General features: G+C 46.0%; 1 protein-coding gene across 1 annotated transcript; it reads left to right on the top strand.

The window, feature by feature from the left end:
- The first annotated feature begins 4013 nt into the window (after window positions 1-4013).
- On the top strand, window positions 4014-5993 carry LOC136610433 (olfactory receptor 10A7-like). The gene is made up of 2 exons (XM_066589662.1): window positions 4014-4100; window positions 5070-5993. The coding sequence occupies exons 1-2, from the start codon at window positions 4014-4016 to the stop codon at window positions 5991-5993; spliced, it is 1011 nt and encodes a 336-aa protein (XP_066445759.1).
- The last annotated feature ends 9778 nt before the right edge of the window (window positions 5994-15771 follow it).

Here is a 15771-nt window from a genome sequence, read left to right as displayed (position 1 = left end):
ATTGCTTCCTCTCTTCAATTGAGTCCAGAAGTGACGCATTGAGAGACCACCTCCACTCTCGGGAAGGCGGGTGTGGTGCCCGTAGGGTCACGTGAACCAGGGCATGGTCAGAGATTGTCATTGAGCCAATCTCTGCCCGGATTAGGGACGGGAGGAGGTCAGAGGAGACCAAGACATAATCCAGTCTTTGGAACATGAAATGCACCGAGGAGAAATAGGAGTAGTCCCTGGTAGAGGGATGTAGAGAACGCCAGGTGTCCACTAATCCCAGTTCTTGTAGGCTTCTACCATGTTTTCTTAGTATTGTTTGAGAGATTTGAGAGCGACCGGAGGAGTCCAGGGTAGGATTGAATGTGACGTTAAAATTGCCTGCCATCACTATCTGCCCGACCGCGAAGTGTTTTAAGACTTCCAATTGTTGTAGTAGCCATGGGATCTGGTCCACGTTAGGGGCGTATATGTTTGCAAGGGTCATTTTAACGTTATTTATTGTACCTCTTATGTAAAGGACTCTACCCTCGTCGTCCTTATACTGGGCCTCTTCTACGAAATTTATTGTTTGGTGAAAGAGAATAAAACCCCCCTTTGAGGCCGACAAGGGGTGAGTGCTGTGGAAGGCCTGGGGAAAATGTTTACCTGGAAGGGGGAAGAATTTGATTCCCTTAAAATGGGTTTTCTGAAGGAAGAGGATTTTAGTATCATACCTTTGGAGAAGAAGGGCTAGGTTATGCCTCTTGAAGGGGGAGTTGAGTCCTCTGATGTTAAAGGATGTGAGATGAAGTCCAACCATAGTAAAGGTCCTGTGCTACGGTAAGAGAGAGTAGGCGAGTGAGATGGGTAAGCAATTGTATCACTAGTTGACTCAAGGTTTTAAGACCGCCGTTACTCTGAGCACCTGAAATTAAGGAAGGGTAATGGGCAGTGGAGGAAGACAAGAGGAATGGGAGGGAAAGGAAAGCAGGGGGGGTTAGGAAACAAGACACAAAGGATCAAAATAGCAGTAAAATATATGTAATAAATTGCATGGTATAACTTTGCTAGTAAATTTAAACAGTAAATTTTAAGCGGGCGAAAGGGGTATCTGCGTGACCCCAAGCCTCCAGCTCACAGATAGGCGGGCTACTGAAGTCCCGCAGAGTCACAGACCCTAGCGAGAGATCAGAGTATTTGTCACAGCCTGGTCAAGCAGGCACCCTCATGGCCCCTGTAGTAAAAGGATTGCTGGGCAAGCCGCCCAGAGTATAAAGAACTATAGCAGTTAACATTAACGGAACTTTAAACTTAGATCGGGCATAGCACTAATGCCTGGAAACCTAATAAGGAGCAAACAGTAAAATGGAATCCAGCGACATAACAAAGGGAAGGGGATCAGCTACAATCTGTTGCCCTCGCATCTCACATCTCCCAGGTTAAAGGTTCAAGTTGGAGGTCAGGTTCCTTTAAGCCTTGTTGGCCGTGGTTGGAAAAAGGATCCTTCCAAGGACCGAACACGGACCAGAGTCTCATACAGGGTTATGGAGACCCATAAGTAGTCTCTCAAGTCGTATCGTCCCTTGGCTTTTTCTTCTTCCCCTTAGGGGATTTGAAGTTGCCCGCTACTAGCCATCTTCCTGGGATCTCCATCTGGTGGAATTGAGGTGGATCCGGAAGTGGTTGCCAGCTTGGGAGCTCAATGAGGTCGATCTCCAGGACTTTCCATAGGTTCTGCAAATCTTCGGTTGTGCGGATATTAATTTTTTTGCCCTTATGGGAGAAGCTCATTCCAAACGGGAATAGCCATGTGTATTTTATTTCCATAGATTTAAGTACCTCTAGAGTGGACGTAGGATGCGACGCTTTGTCAAAGTAGAGGGGGCTAAGTCCTGAAAGATCTGTATCGGGGTCTCAGCGTAGCTCAGATCCCTGTGGGTTCTTGTAGCTCTCAATAGGGCAGCAGCATCACGGAAGGCAAGTTCTTTACAAATTATGTCTCTAGGAGGGTCTGACGCATTAGGCAGGGGTCTGAGCACCCTGTGGATTATTTCAATACATATAGAGGCAGCTCTGTCCGCCCCTAATAGTAATTCAAAGATTTCTTTAGCGATTTTAGGAAGACACTCACCTGTGTAGGATTCGGGCAGACCTTTGATGCGCACATTGTTGCGCCGATTCCTATTTTCGAGATCCTCCTGCATTAGGAGGGCTCTGTTGAGATGAGCGTGCTGCTCCTTTAAGGCTTTCTCTAATTGTAAAGATTGGGTGGTAATGGCTGCAGATGTGGTCTTGAGGTCTTCCACTCTGTGGCCCAGCTGTCTGAAATCCTCCTTGATCTCTGCTAAATCAGCACTTATAGGGCGCAGAGCATGGGAGTTCAAGTCTCTCATAAAGCTTTTAGAGACTGTCTCCCCCTCCTCTCCTTCAGAGCACGTCTCCTCTTCCTCTCCCTTGCTGAGAGCAGGGGCGAGCTCTCGCGCCGGTGCCATCTTGGAGGGTGGACGCGGGGACCGGGCGGACCGATCCCTGAAGAATCGCTGCATGTCTACTTGCCCTTTTGCTGGTCGGGGTGTGCCCTGGAGGTCAGTGCTCTTTTCTTTCATGAGCTTGCCCATTCTTCTGTAGGTTAGCCACTGCTAGGGGTCTCTGTGGGTGCCTGGTTGGAGGAGCGCTTCTCTCAAGTGGCCATCACACTTGGCGTCCAGGCTCTGCCCCCAAGATCATTCTTTTAAACCTGAATGCTCCAGGCCTTCAAACTGAATACAAACCCATTTTCCTGCTTCTCATAAATGCGGCTAAGATACTAATTCCCAGATACTGGAGAGACAATACAGTCCCCTCCATCTTGGAATGGTATAAAGAGGTGAACATTATCTGCTCCTTTGAGAGAGTCAGAGCTAGATGGGTGGGAAACTTAGAGAAGTTTGCAGATCGCTGGAAAGCCTGGCTCTCCTTCACACATGGAGACTATGACCCACTCCCACAAGTTGTTGCTGCCCCCTAATTACTGAGCCTTCGTTTGTTTCTCTTATCTAGTGACCCCATCCTAGTGACTATTCCTTACATTATTTTTTTTTGCTGTTCTTTATCACATGTTCAACCTAGCTGTCACTGTTCCTTTTAATGTATACGATTGTTTTATTTTGTGATTATCCACCGATTTTCCTCATTTTTGATTGTAACCCTCCCCCTTTTCTTATTATTGAAAAATAAAGTATATATACAAAAAATATGCCAGTGAGTAAAAGCCCTTAGAGATCAGTGAGAGGGTTCTATGGCTCATTGCTGCCTTTTCTGTCTTGTTGTGCTACCTTCCACAATACCCAGACTAGGAACAGTACATACAAACAAACACCAATGACCAAGCAAATATTTTCCCACCCGAGCAGCATATTAGCATCTGGGTTCTTATGGACTTGAGGACTTACAAGGAGGCATGCACACCTGACCTCAGATGGGAGAAAGATCAGCCAAGAAAAACATCAATGTGGCAAGATAATGTCTTAACCTACAGGGCTGTTTACAGTCTGTGGATCTGGACGCTCCTTCCCATTCACTGTCTGAGGATCATGGTACAGTGGTCATTCTTCTGTTGCCTAGAGCCCCACGTTGGGTGCCAGGTTTTGTTAAGGTTATTCAAGGGACCCCTGAAGATATGCTGCCGAGTTCCAAATCAGGTAGAGTATCAGGCCTGGAGAAAATAATGAAACACACATAGTGCTGTAGTCAAAGGGTTTTATTTTATTGAGACAGGACAGAAACTCTTATAGAAAGCAGATGGGTGTATACTTGAATCAATGCCAATGCTGTACATAAGACGTCTTGTGAAACTATTCACTCATGTAAGCAATTTCATGCAAAGCTAACAGACTACATTTCAACAGATAACAGAAACTTGTAGTAAAAACAGGAAACCATAAACAACATATATCTTATGAGAACTACTGTATTAGTATCCTTGGCTGTAAGCCCAGGAAATCCTATCTCAGCTTGCCAAGAGAAGTTGCAAGAGTTCATAGCAATGGTTGCAAAAAGACAAGATGGAGAATAGAACCTGGATCTTCACAGAACGAAAGGTCCTGCAGGAGGAACAGCAGGAGAGCCATCATATGGGGAGCTGTATGCCGGTCCGATCAGTTAACAGCGCTCACAGTGGTGGCTACAGCCAGGGGAACAGCTGGTGATGTAGCATAAAGAGAGTTGTTCCATCTTGGAGAGGATTCAGGGGAATCCAGTCCACAGCTGCTGCCTTCATCGCTTCTTGCATGTGATGACAATGGGTTTGCCTATTCTGTCCCACATGTGCAGTAAAGGGACCCAGGGCAGCCTTCTTCAAACTTCTCTCCACTGCTTCGTGATATGTTAACATCAGTTAGTTTCTCAGGAGAAGTCTTTTTTGCCCTAAGGGCTCCTGCACAGTTGCGTTTTTCTTGCACGTTTTTTTCACTCGATATCACAGGGTTTTTTTCACGCAATTGTCAATGGGACTTTCTAATGTTAAAAATGCAGCACAAGTTGCTGCTTTGCAATTTTTGTGTGATGCATTTTTAACATTAAAAAGTCCCATTGACAATTGTGTGAAAAAAAAACAGCGATATCACGTAAAAAAACACGCAAGAAAAAGGCAAATGTGCAGGAGCCCTCATAGGCACGCTGTAAGAAGCAGGAAATCTCCCAGGGAAGGGGATAACTTTTTAAAGTTGGATTTAATGTTGATTCTTTAGTAGTTGCGCAGGTTGGCAAGAGAGCTCTGTTAACGTGCGTCCATTCAGCTACTCTTCCTGATCATGCCCCCACTGGACAACTTTTTGACGACACCCTATATTATTGTCATAGTCTTTGATCCCACATTCCTTTATTAGGAGATATTCTGCAGACAGGACAACAATACAATTGATGCCACAAGGTTGTGAATTTTTAAATGTTTTTTCTCATTTGTAAACTGTGTTGAATAAAAATGAAAATGTATATGATATAATAATCTGTGGGTTTGTGCGGTTAATGCTGACAGACTACATACTGTGTTCTGTGAGATAAAGTGGTCCCCATCTGATGTTTGAGTTTGCGCTCAATCTTTTTTGTTGGTTTTCTTGCAGGAGAACAATTTGACTGCCATCATTGACTTTTTCCTTACAGGATTTCAAGGCAACTGTTATGTAAGAAATCTCCTGTTCTGCTTTCTCTTTGTAGTTTTTACTACCACAATATGTGGAAACCTGCTGATCATTACTCTGGTGTCCACCAGCAGGACCCTCCACACTCCAATGTACTTCTTCATCTCACAACTGTCCATCAGTGACATCTTGCTAACCACAGATATTGTCCCTAACATGCTCCACATCCTACTAAATAATGGGGGGACCATTACTTTTATTGGATGCTTCTCTCAGTTTTATTTCTTCTGTGTCTCGGAAATATCTGAATGTTTTCTTCTCACATTAATGTCTTATGACAGATATGTGGCCATCTGTAACCCCCTTCATTATGCCTCCATCATAACAAGGTTCTTTTGTCTGAAATTGGTGGCTGTTTGTTGGTTTCTGGGATTTCTAATTTCACTCATAGACATCTACAGACCATCAACTTTAACCTTTTGTGGACCAAATGTCATTGACCATTTCTTCTGTGATCCTATTCCCTTGTTAGAGATTGCTTGTTCAGATACATTTGCTGTGCAACTTCAAAATTCCTTACTAGGCATTCCAGTACTTATAATCCCAATCATAATAATCATAGCATGTTATGTTCACATTATATCTACCATCTTAATGATTCCATCTAATATCAGTAGACATAAAGCCTTCTCCACCTGTAGCTCCCACCTCATTGTGGTCTCCATATTCTACTGGACTCTGTTCAGTGTTTATATAATCCCAAGAAGAGGACAATCATCGACCATCAGTAAAGTCCTATCACTGCTATATACTGTGTTTACTCCTTTCATCAACCCCATTATATACAGTCTGAGAAATAAAGACATTAAAAAAGCTGTAAATGAAGCAATATTCAAACATAGATAAAGCCGAGCTGAAATTGTTTTCCTGCATTTAGGATTGATATAGGAGTTTCTCTCCGGTGAGCTCCCAGGGATCCAGACCAGATAAGTATACCATATATTTATTGGTTACAGTTGCAGGCCAAAAATTTCTCTCCCTGAGACTGATAGCTCCATCATACCTTCTGAACCCGGTGACATTTCATATGTAGATAAACACACCCTGATGCCGGGTCAGAGATATTGATACTTTCATGGTCTGGATTGCTAGGAGCATGCCGGACAGAAACTCCTACATCTGTCCTTGAAACCACAGATCTGTTGATTCGAGTTGGCAGCTGCTCATAGCATTGTCAATGTTGACTACACTGTGAGGCTCGGCACCCACAGGTGAGCAATTCTGTTCCTTGTCTAGGTGTACACATGTGGCACTCAGTATTTTTTTCCAGTTACTTTTACTGCATTTGCTAGTTGGCACAACTCGTGTATATCAAGATATGTTTTCTGCAGTTTTCCATGAAACTGAAAGGTAATACATTGAATTATCTACTTTATCAAGGTGTAAAAACACTGAATTATTAAAGATTTGATTCCTCTAATGATTGGTACGTCTATTTATCGAAATTCCCCTCGTGGCTCCAAAGTGCAGTACAAAATCATCTGAAAAGTTTTCTGTGAATCAGTTTAATTGTGAACCCACACAATCGGGCAATCTAAGCAGCTTCCTACAAAACCTGGTCATCGGTGCAAGACTAACCGGGGACTCACTTCCCCCTCTGTGGAGTTTTCTCATGTAACAGTGCAGAGAGCATACCTAGTGTGATTAAGGAAATCATCTCCCAAAAAGGGATTCTGTGGATGGAAACAACTCATCACCAAAAGGGGTCAGAGAAGGATGTCAGGATTTGTTATGACCAACAGGTGATAATCAAACAAATTGCAGCTGAATACAACGTGAATACTCCAACTAATGTGTCTGAATGCACAACTCACTGTTCCTTAGCACAGACTGGCTATAGCCACAGATGACCAGTTCTAGCGCCATTGTGTCTAAGTGAAAGAGAAAGGCGCTGCTCTGAACCTTTGTGTAGTGGCCAGTGCTTGTAACTGCAGGTACAGATATCATTGATTTCAATGAGATCACAGCCTGCTAGCACTGGCCATTACACAGGGGTCAGATCAGCATCTTAAGCTCCAACCCTGATGTATCCCAGGGCTGACAGTGAGTGCTGCCTGGAAAACCCCTTTAATCTCTTGCTAAAAATACATCCTTTTTTGCTCTTTATTAGAGATGAGCGAGCATGCTCGACCCAGCTTGATGCTCGTTTGAGCATTAGCATACTCGATGTACTCGTTACTCGAGCCAAGCACCACGCGGTGCTCAAGAAAATTTCATGTCCCCTCCCCGCATGTTTAGCGCCATTTTTTAGCCAATAAACATGCAGGGAAGACGTTACCACTTCCTGTTGTGATGTGCCAACCCTGTGCATGTCTATAGTAGTGACTGGCTGGGCTGATCAGGTGACCTCTGTGTATTAAAACTCTGGTCACCTGAGGCTCGCCTCACATGCATGTTGGATGAGCTAAGGGATAGAGCTGCTGCTACAGGGAAAGTGTAGGGTACAGGTTGCAGTTAGGCAGGGATCCTTGCTCCAAGAACCCAACAGTCCTTTCTAGGACTACAAGTCCTCTCATTGTGTGCATCAGCAGTTTGGCTGGCTGGGAGCAGTAGTGCGCACAAATTTTATTCTCAAGCATCCCGGCTGTATAAGGCATTCTGTTACCGGTTTTATGCAGTATACTGCTAGTGGTGTACACAGACTAGGTAGGAAATACCAAAACTCCTATCATTTTTCTTTTTTTTTGGGGGGGGGGGGGAGCTCAAAGCATATGCTATATACCCATGTGTAGGTCCTGTCTATCCACAATGTTTAACCACAGTATACACAGTTTAAATTTCCTTTGGGTCTGTTGAAAGCGTACGGTATATACATGTATCTGGGTGCTATGAATCTACACAATTTAACAACAGTATACACTGTTTCATTTTTTGGGGGGTCCTGCTGAAAGCATATAGTATATACACGTGTCTGGTTGCTGCCAATCTCCGCTATCTAACAACAGTATACACTGTTAAAATGTTATTTGGGCCTGGTGATAGTGTATGGTATATACATGTGTCTGCCTGCTGTCAATCTCCTCTATCTAACAACAGTATACACACTTTAAATTATTTTTGGGCCTGCTAAAAAGCGTACGGTATATACCCGTGTCAGGGCGCTGCCAATTTACGCTATCTAACAGTATACACTGTTTATTGTGTCTATTTTGACCTATAAGTGTACGCAGAATAACTCGCATTTTGCGTAGCATTTTGTCCAAGTGCATTATCCAACATGATGAAGACTAGGGGTAAGGTTCGTGGTCGAGGACGTGGGCATCCGAATGAGGCTGTGGGCAGAGGCCAAAGTCCTGGGTGTGGTGAAACTGTGCCTGCTGCTGTGGGATAAGTAGAGCGCCACGTATCTACGCTCCCAAGCTACATCTCACATTTTACACTTTGACGTCACCACGTCCGGGCGCACAACACATGATTAGCCACGTGACGCCCCTACGCTCACAAGCTATTCAGTCACGTGACGTCTGTCCGCTTCTACGTTCTACGCTCTTAAGGTTATCATATAGTGCCTGTTCCGTCAATCAGGAGATACCTTCCACGCCATCACGCTTCTACGCTCCGACGTCATCACGTCCGGACGCTCAACACATGATTAGTCATGTGACGCTACTTACGCCATGTGACACTTTTATGTCACTATGATACTCTGCTTACTAGCTCTCTTGCTGTCATACTCAGAATATAGCGTCCCCCTGTCATTCAGCCTGTGGAATGCTTTAGCAATATAATTGAGCACAAACCATTTTGCCCTTTCGTGTTTTATGTTATTCAATACTTCCCACTGTTTCCATATTTCTATGTGTGACTCCGCCCCCCCCCCCCCCCTGACATTATCCACGTGACCCCACACATGACCCGGAAGGGGTGGTTACTTACAAGCCGTTTCTGACACCTCCTTCTATCAGGTACCTTCTTTTGTTTGTCACATATAAATATACCCCGCTTTTTTACAGTTCTTGTATGCTTCATAAAGGCTATTGTATATACTGAAACGCTGAAACGCGTTGTATATCCCGAATAAACATTGTCTCTTTGGAACTACACGGACACCATTTCATTTCTACAAGCCAACCAGGATCTTAGGGGTGTCATTTCCTGACACCCCTATGAAGTAAGTCACTTTTCTTGCTGTTTCCTCATATCCGCTTACTGGAGCACTGGGGTGTTTTTTGCCTGTTCTTTATTGCTTTCTGCTGCCTCTGGTATACACTCTTTGCCTAGAGTTACCCTGTGATTCTCTCCCTCCCTGGGATGTCTCTTTGACCAGTAATTTGGATCCATCTATGATACCACCCGCCATCCAGGACTAAAAGACGAACCGTGATCTTCCCTGTAGGGTCCAGTTACGTCTGGGGTGTGTTCTATCTGAGTTCTTTTTTTTTTTAGTATACTGCCATTCTCTCCACCCCTTATTGGAGCGCTAATCTCACACTTCCCCTTTTTCCAGTATATGATAATTGAGAGAAAAAAAATGGGGACAAAAGTGAAAGCACTGAGTGTCTCACATATTTGTGTGTATTTCTCATAAAACATTTCACATTTTTTTTATCAACTAGCCATAATGGAACAAACTCAAACCAGGTAGGGCTCCAAGCATCGGAGCCCCAAAAAAACAAGAGAAAAAGAAAGAAAAGAAGAGAAAAGAAACAGAAAACAGGAGAAACCCCCCCCCCCCCCCCTGGACAAAGCAAACAAAGGGGCATAAGAAAATTAGAGAGAACCCCCCCCCCCCAAAAAAAAATTATCTCTCCCCCCTTAATCCCTTAAACAACAAACCTGCGTGACTCTTAAAGAAAAAAACAAAGGAGTAGCCTAAACAGTAGATCGATTCAAGCGGGTGTCCCAGACTCTATCCCTTCCTAGTATCTAGACAGGTATCTCTACTGCCGCTGCAGAACAATTCACCCAGCCCCCCCAAATTTTGTCAAACTTCTCAGGACACCCCCTCGCCATATAAGTCAGTTTGTACTTTGGAAGCACAGAGTTCACCACCTGGATCCATGCGTTCCTGGTCGGCCAACCAGGGTGCCTCCAATTCAACAAAATCACCTTTTTAGCATAAAAAACAGTAGTTTATATAAGGTGCGGGTTGCCGCTGCCACCAGTAGGTCTTCAAGAAGCCCAAAGAGGCACACCCCAGGGTGCATGATCCTCGGGGCCCCCAGGTGAGATTCCATAAATATGAGGACGTCCCCCCAGTAGCCTCGCATGACACCGCAGTCCCAAAACATGTGCATGATGGTCCAATCAGCAATTAAGCATCGGTGGCAGGTCGCCGAGGGGAGTAGACCCATTACATGTAGCCTGGATGGGGTGTAGTATATACAGTGTAGGAACTTTACCTGGATGAGCCTTTCTCTAGCACTAATCAAGGGGGGACCAGAGCTCGCCATTATGCCTTCACCCTCCTCCTCCAACAGATCAGAAATGTCAATGATCCATTTCTGGGTGGCTCTTTCTCTTAATGGGGCAAGACACTGCACCAAGTGGGCATAGAAACTGAACAATGGTCTTACTATGTTGCACATCTGTGCCAAACCCTCCAGTCAAGTCAGGGACAGCGGTATGGACAGGCCCTGAAACTGAGCCCTGATCACATATCGTAGCTGGTAATATCTGAAATAGGAATGCTCAGGCAGGTTGTAGATTATCTACAGCTGAAGGAAAGTGCAGAAGGTGCCCTCAGTGACTATGTCAGATAGTACATTAATACCACGAGCTCTCCAAAATGCAGACTCTGTAAAGCGCTGCAAGTTTGGCAGGTGTGGATTATGCCACAGAGGAGTATGTGGGGACCATGTCATCTCCCCTACAGGGGTCAGCCGCAAGGTCTTGTGCCATATTTTAAGTGTTACCAGCATGGGTCAGGTAAGGGGGCAATAGAAGAAGAGTGGCCACGCATCAGCAGACCCCTCAATCCCAGGGCGGGGTCCACCACCCTGCGCTCCAGTCCAACCACCAGATTGTAATCCGATGAAGTCAGCCACCACCCAGCATACACCAGCTGGCTGGCCAGGTAGTAGTAGTAAAAGTGGGGTAAGGCTAATCCTCCCCAGCTCACTGGAAGGCAGAGGGTCTCAATTTAATCCTGGGGGTGGAGCCCCTCCACAGGATACGCAGTACAGTCCCACAAAGCATGGCGAAGAATCTGGTTGGGACCAGGACAGGGGAGTTATGCAGGACATACAAAAATTTTGGTAGTAGCTTCATCTTTATCAAATTGACCCTGCCCACCAGAATGTCGCCATTTCCTCAGCCCATTTCAGGAGGGGAGCTAAATTAAGGTTGAAGAAGGTAGAAACCCCCACCGACACTCTTATACCCAAGTAGGTTGTCTGAGTTGTCCAGCTCAGTGGAGAAGGCAAAGGGAGCTCAGCCGCTGCAGAGTCCATCACCACCAAGAGGGCTTTGTCCCAGTTGACTCGAATATCAGAATGCAGGCCAAATGTGTCAAAAATGGTGAGTGCAGAGTCAAGCGAGGACTCCGGATCCTGGAGGAAGAGGAGGGTGTCATCAGCGTATAATGCTATGCGCTCTTCATAGTTGTGAAGTTTAAATCCCTTTATTACCGTGAGGTCTGGACACAAATTGCAAGGGGTTCTATAGCAAGGGCAAACAGGGCAGGGGACAGTGGGCAACCTGCCGTGTGCCTCTACCGAGGGGAAACTGGGCTGAAATATGTACATTGGTTTTAACACTGGCTACTGGGGAATCATATAGGATCTTTACCCATCTAATAAATACTGGCCCAAATCCAAACCGTTGCATCGAAGGCCTTTGCCTGGTCTATAAATATCAGGGTGCGTTTCCCACCGTTAGAGTGCCCATATGTCAGGTGTTCAAAAAAAGCCGTCTCAGATTCATGTCTGTACCCTTGCCAGGCATGAAACCAGACTGGTCAGCATGTATAATCTCATTAAGAACGGAATTTAGGCGTGTCGCCAGTATTTTTGCCAAAATGTTAACGTCTTTGTTAAGAAGCAAGATGGGCCTATAGGAACCGCAATCTGCAGAGTCTTTTCCAGCTTTAGGAATCATGACAATTATGGCCTTGCGCATGGTGTCGGGCAGGGCACCATCTCGCAGGATAAAGTTATATAGTGTTAGAAGCCGGGGAGCTAGGAAATATGCATTCTTTTTATACCATTTCCCAGGGAGTCAATTCAACCCTGGCGATTTCCTATTGGGGAGTGACTTGATAGCATCCATTACCTCCTCTTTATTCAAATCCCCATCCAAATAAGTCTCACTACTCTGGCTCAGTGCTGGGAAGGGGATATCACCAAGGTAAGTTGTTAGCTGTTCATCCGAGCAGCTAAGTTTGGAAGTATAAAGATTGCTATAGAAGTGGGCAAACGTTAGATTGATCAATTTTGGATTATCCACCAGGACCCCCGAAGCATCGCGCACCACCGTGATTGGCGGCAATGTCTGATCCTCCCTTGCTAAATAGGCCAACAGATGACCGTTCTTTTCTCCCTGGTCAAAGACCTGGTGACGAGTGTAAAGAAGCTTCTTTTTGGTATACTCAGAGAGTAGTAACTTGTATTCCCGTCATAGGTTATTTAAGTGCAGATAGGCCTCTGGGGAAGGATCTGCTATGTGCCTGGCCTCCACTGCAACAAGGTCCAATCGGGCAGCCTGCAGAGACCTTTTATACTCAGCAATGGCGGATGTGAAAGACCCCCTAGTAAAAGCCTTAAAGGCATCCCACACAGTCAGCTCTGAGGCAGTGCCCTCATTGACCTCCCAATATATCCCTGCTTCCTGCTCATCGTACTCATGTACCTCTCCCTGCGCTAGCCATAGGGGGCTGAGTCTCCACAAAGGGCAAGAGCCCTCCACACCAAAGGTCGAGGACCAACTGGAGTGGGCAATGGTCCGATATGCCCCTGGGCAGATAGGAAATATCCCGCACCATAGGAAGACAGTCCGGGAGCCAAAACACAGGTCGATGCGGGAAAAGGCATTATGTGTTAGGGAGTGACATGATTAGGCAGTGTCATGCAGGTGTCGCAGGCGCCATATTTCCTGCAGCAGGTAGGAGTCAGCCCATGTGGACAATCTGGTTGATACCGAGGCAGCTGGAGGGAAACGATCCCGCACCGGGTCCACAATAAGATTAAAGTCCCCCATAAATATTATTGGAGCAGGTTCGAGCAAAACCACCCGGGCCATCACGTCAGAGAGGATTTTAACATCAGCGGGGGGCGGCAGATAGATATTGATTATTGTGAGGAGCTGGCAATGAAAGGTGCCCTGAAGGATCAGAAACTGACCCCCAGGATCAATGTGGATTTGTCGGAGTACAAATTGGGCTGATTTAGCTACCAGGACACTGACTCCTCTGGCATAGTTGGAATAAGTAGCATGATACACAGAGCCTATATTGGCCCTCTTAAGAGCCAGTATCTTTGAGCCCTGTAAATGTGTCTCCTGGAATAGTATGATGTGGGGAGAATGGACTTTTAGCAAGTTGAAAGCTAAAGCTCTCTTAAATTTGGAATTCAAACCCCTAACATTCCAGGAGTCAGCTTGAGATGCGTACTAGCCATTGCTATAGAGTTGGACATTGTTTGCGCAGGAAACCCACATAACACCAAAAGAAGAGTTGCGCCAAAAAAACAGTGCAATAAAGCAGAATAATTATCTTAGATGTATGAACCATAACAAAAACCCCTTCCCACCCTACCCATCCCCCCAAACTTGGGACAGGTTTGGATCCCAGAATACAAAACTTTGTGAGGGGCGTTAGGCTGCCCCAGCAAACCAACAGAGAAACTTAAGACAGAGAGAACAAATATAGTCATATGGTCCCCCTGAGAAGGAGTGTGAGACACAATTGTATAGGTGTCGGCTGTATCACCACAGCTCGCATATAACCAGCTATAATATGGGCTATTGATATGTGGGCTGGTTGCCCTAGGGGGGAGCCCCCTTAGGCCATTGGCCACAAGTTGGGGTCCACCAGGGAAGGGCCACAGATAGTAACCTTACCAGATCGTCGGGAAAGTCAGAGGAGAGAAATAGCATAATTAACAATCCACATCCTATACCAAAAACGATTGTATCATAAGTGGCTGGCCCAAGAGGCTAAGGAGGTGGGTAGGGGAGAGGAGGCGAAAAGGAAGCAAAAAAGGGGAAAGCAAACGAGAAAAGGGCAGGGAGCGGTAGGGAAGAGGAGAGGAGTCTCCCTCAGTTGTTGCCACATAGAAGAAAGAGTAGGCCAGCCACGGCATCAATTTTGTAATGTCTCACAAACAGGATTCAATTTTGCTCGAGCCAATTTAGGACATCTCCTGGACACTCGAAGAAATGGGAGCGATTGTCCTTGATCACTTTTAGACTAGCAGGGTATAACATGGCGTAGACAAGCTGTTTAGTGCGCAGAGTTTTCTTTGCCTGTGCGAACTTTTGTTGTCTCTGCTGCACCTCCAAGGAAAAGTCTGGGAAGACATGGACTGTTTGCCCCCCGACCCTCAGCGGATCTTTCATGCGCTTAAGCGCCAAGACTTTGTCCCTGTCTCTATAGTTGAGCAGCTTAGCTATGAAGGTACGAGGGGGTCCTCCAGGCGGCGGGACTTTAGATGGAATACGTGGGCTCTTTCCACACAAAACAGAGGCAAAAGGGAATCTGGACCGTATGCCTGTTTGAGGAGTGATTCCAAGAAATCGCAGGGATTTTTGCCCTCTGCTCCCTCCGGTAGTCCCACGAACCTGAGATTACACCTACGCAACCGGTTCCCCATGTCATCAATTTTCTTCTGCTGCGCTGCAAAACTGGTGCTTAGAGTTTGCACCCGGTCCGAGAGTGGTGTAGTGATGTCTTCAAGGTCAGATACTCTGGTCTCAATCTCGGTTGTGCGTTCCAGCAGCATTTGAACATCCGCTCTCAGCAGACTAAAGTCTGATTGCAGGGCATCGATTTTCTTGGTGAGGGCAGAGCGGGACTCTGTGATTGCTTTCAACACATTAGCAATGGTTTGGGCGCACACAGCAGGTAAAACCGGAGCAGCTCCCACAGGGGATGTGCCTTGTGGGCTGCAGGGCTCATTAGCTCAGGTGTCCGCCGAGCCGCTGGGTAGGGCATACTGTTGCAGCTTGTTGGCTATTTTATTTTGTTTAATGGGTGCCATCTCGCCGGAGGGGTACAGTCGGAGATATCCGTCAGCTCGAGCTTATAACGTATCGCAGGGGGAGTTCACATGTAGTTTAATGGTTAGTACATAACTGTTGAGGAATAGTCATAACGCAGTGATGCCAGTGAACTGGCACCACACCACCACTAGGTATCAATAGAGAGCAGGTCAGGAGTCAATGGGTAGATGCAAGTCAAGCAGACTTTGTGGGTTGTGAATCAAAGAAAAGGCTGCAAATGTGAGCTTGTGCTTTTCTCTCTGGTCCACAGATTATAGCCCCAGTGTTGTCTTGTGATGTCTGATGAGCTGCACAGGCTTTCAACAATCCCAGCTCTGCTGCATCTCTGCTCTGCAGCTTGTATGTGTGTGACTTGCTGCTTGCAATAACTGGCAGTCCCAGAAAGTAAAGGATGGCCCCCTCTCTAGCCTCAGGAGCCTCCTGGGCAGCACTCCCAACAGAGGCCCTCAGTCCAGATGGAGCTCCC

This window comes from Eleutherodactylus coqui, chromosome 2 (genome assembly GCF_035609145.1).
Source record: "Eleutherodactylus coqui strain aEleCoq1 chromosome 2, aEleCoq1.hap1, whole genome shotgun sequence".
Classification (NCBI taxonomy): domain Eukaryota; kingdom Metazoa; phylum Chordata; class Amphibia; order Anura; family Eleutherodactylidae; genus Eleutherodactylus; species Eleutherodactylus coqui.
Note: the sequence above shows the minus strand (reverse complement) of the source record. Positions and strands in the feature narration are given on the sequence as shown.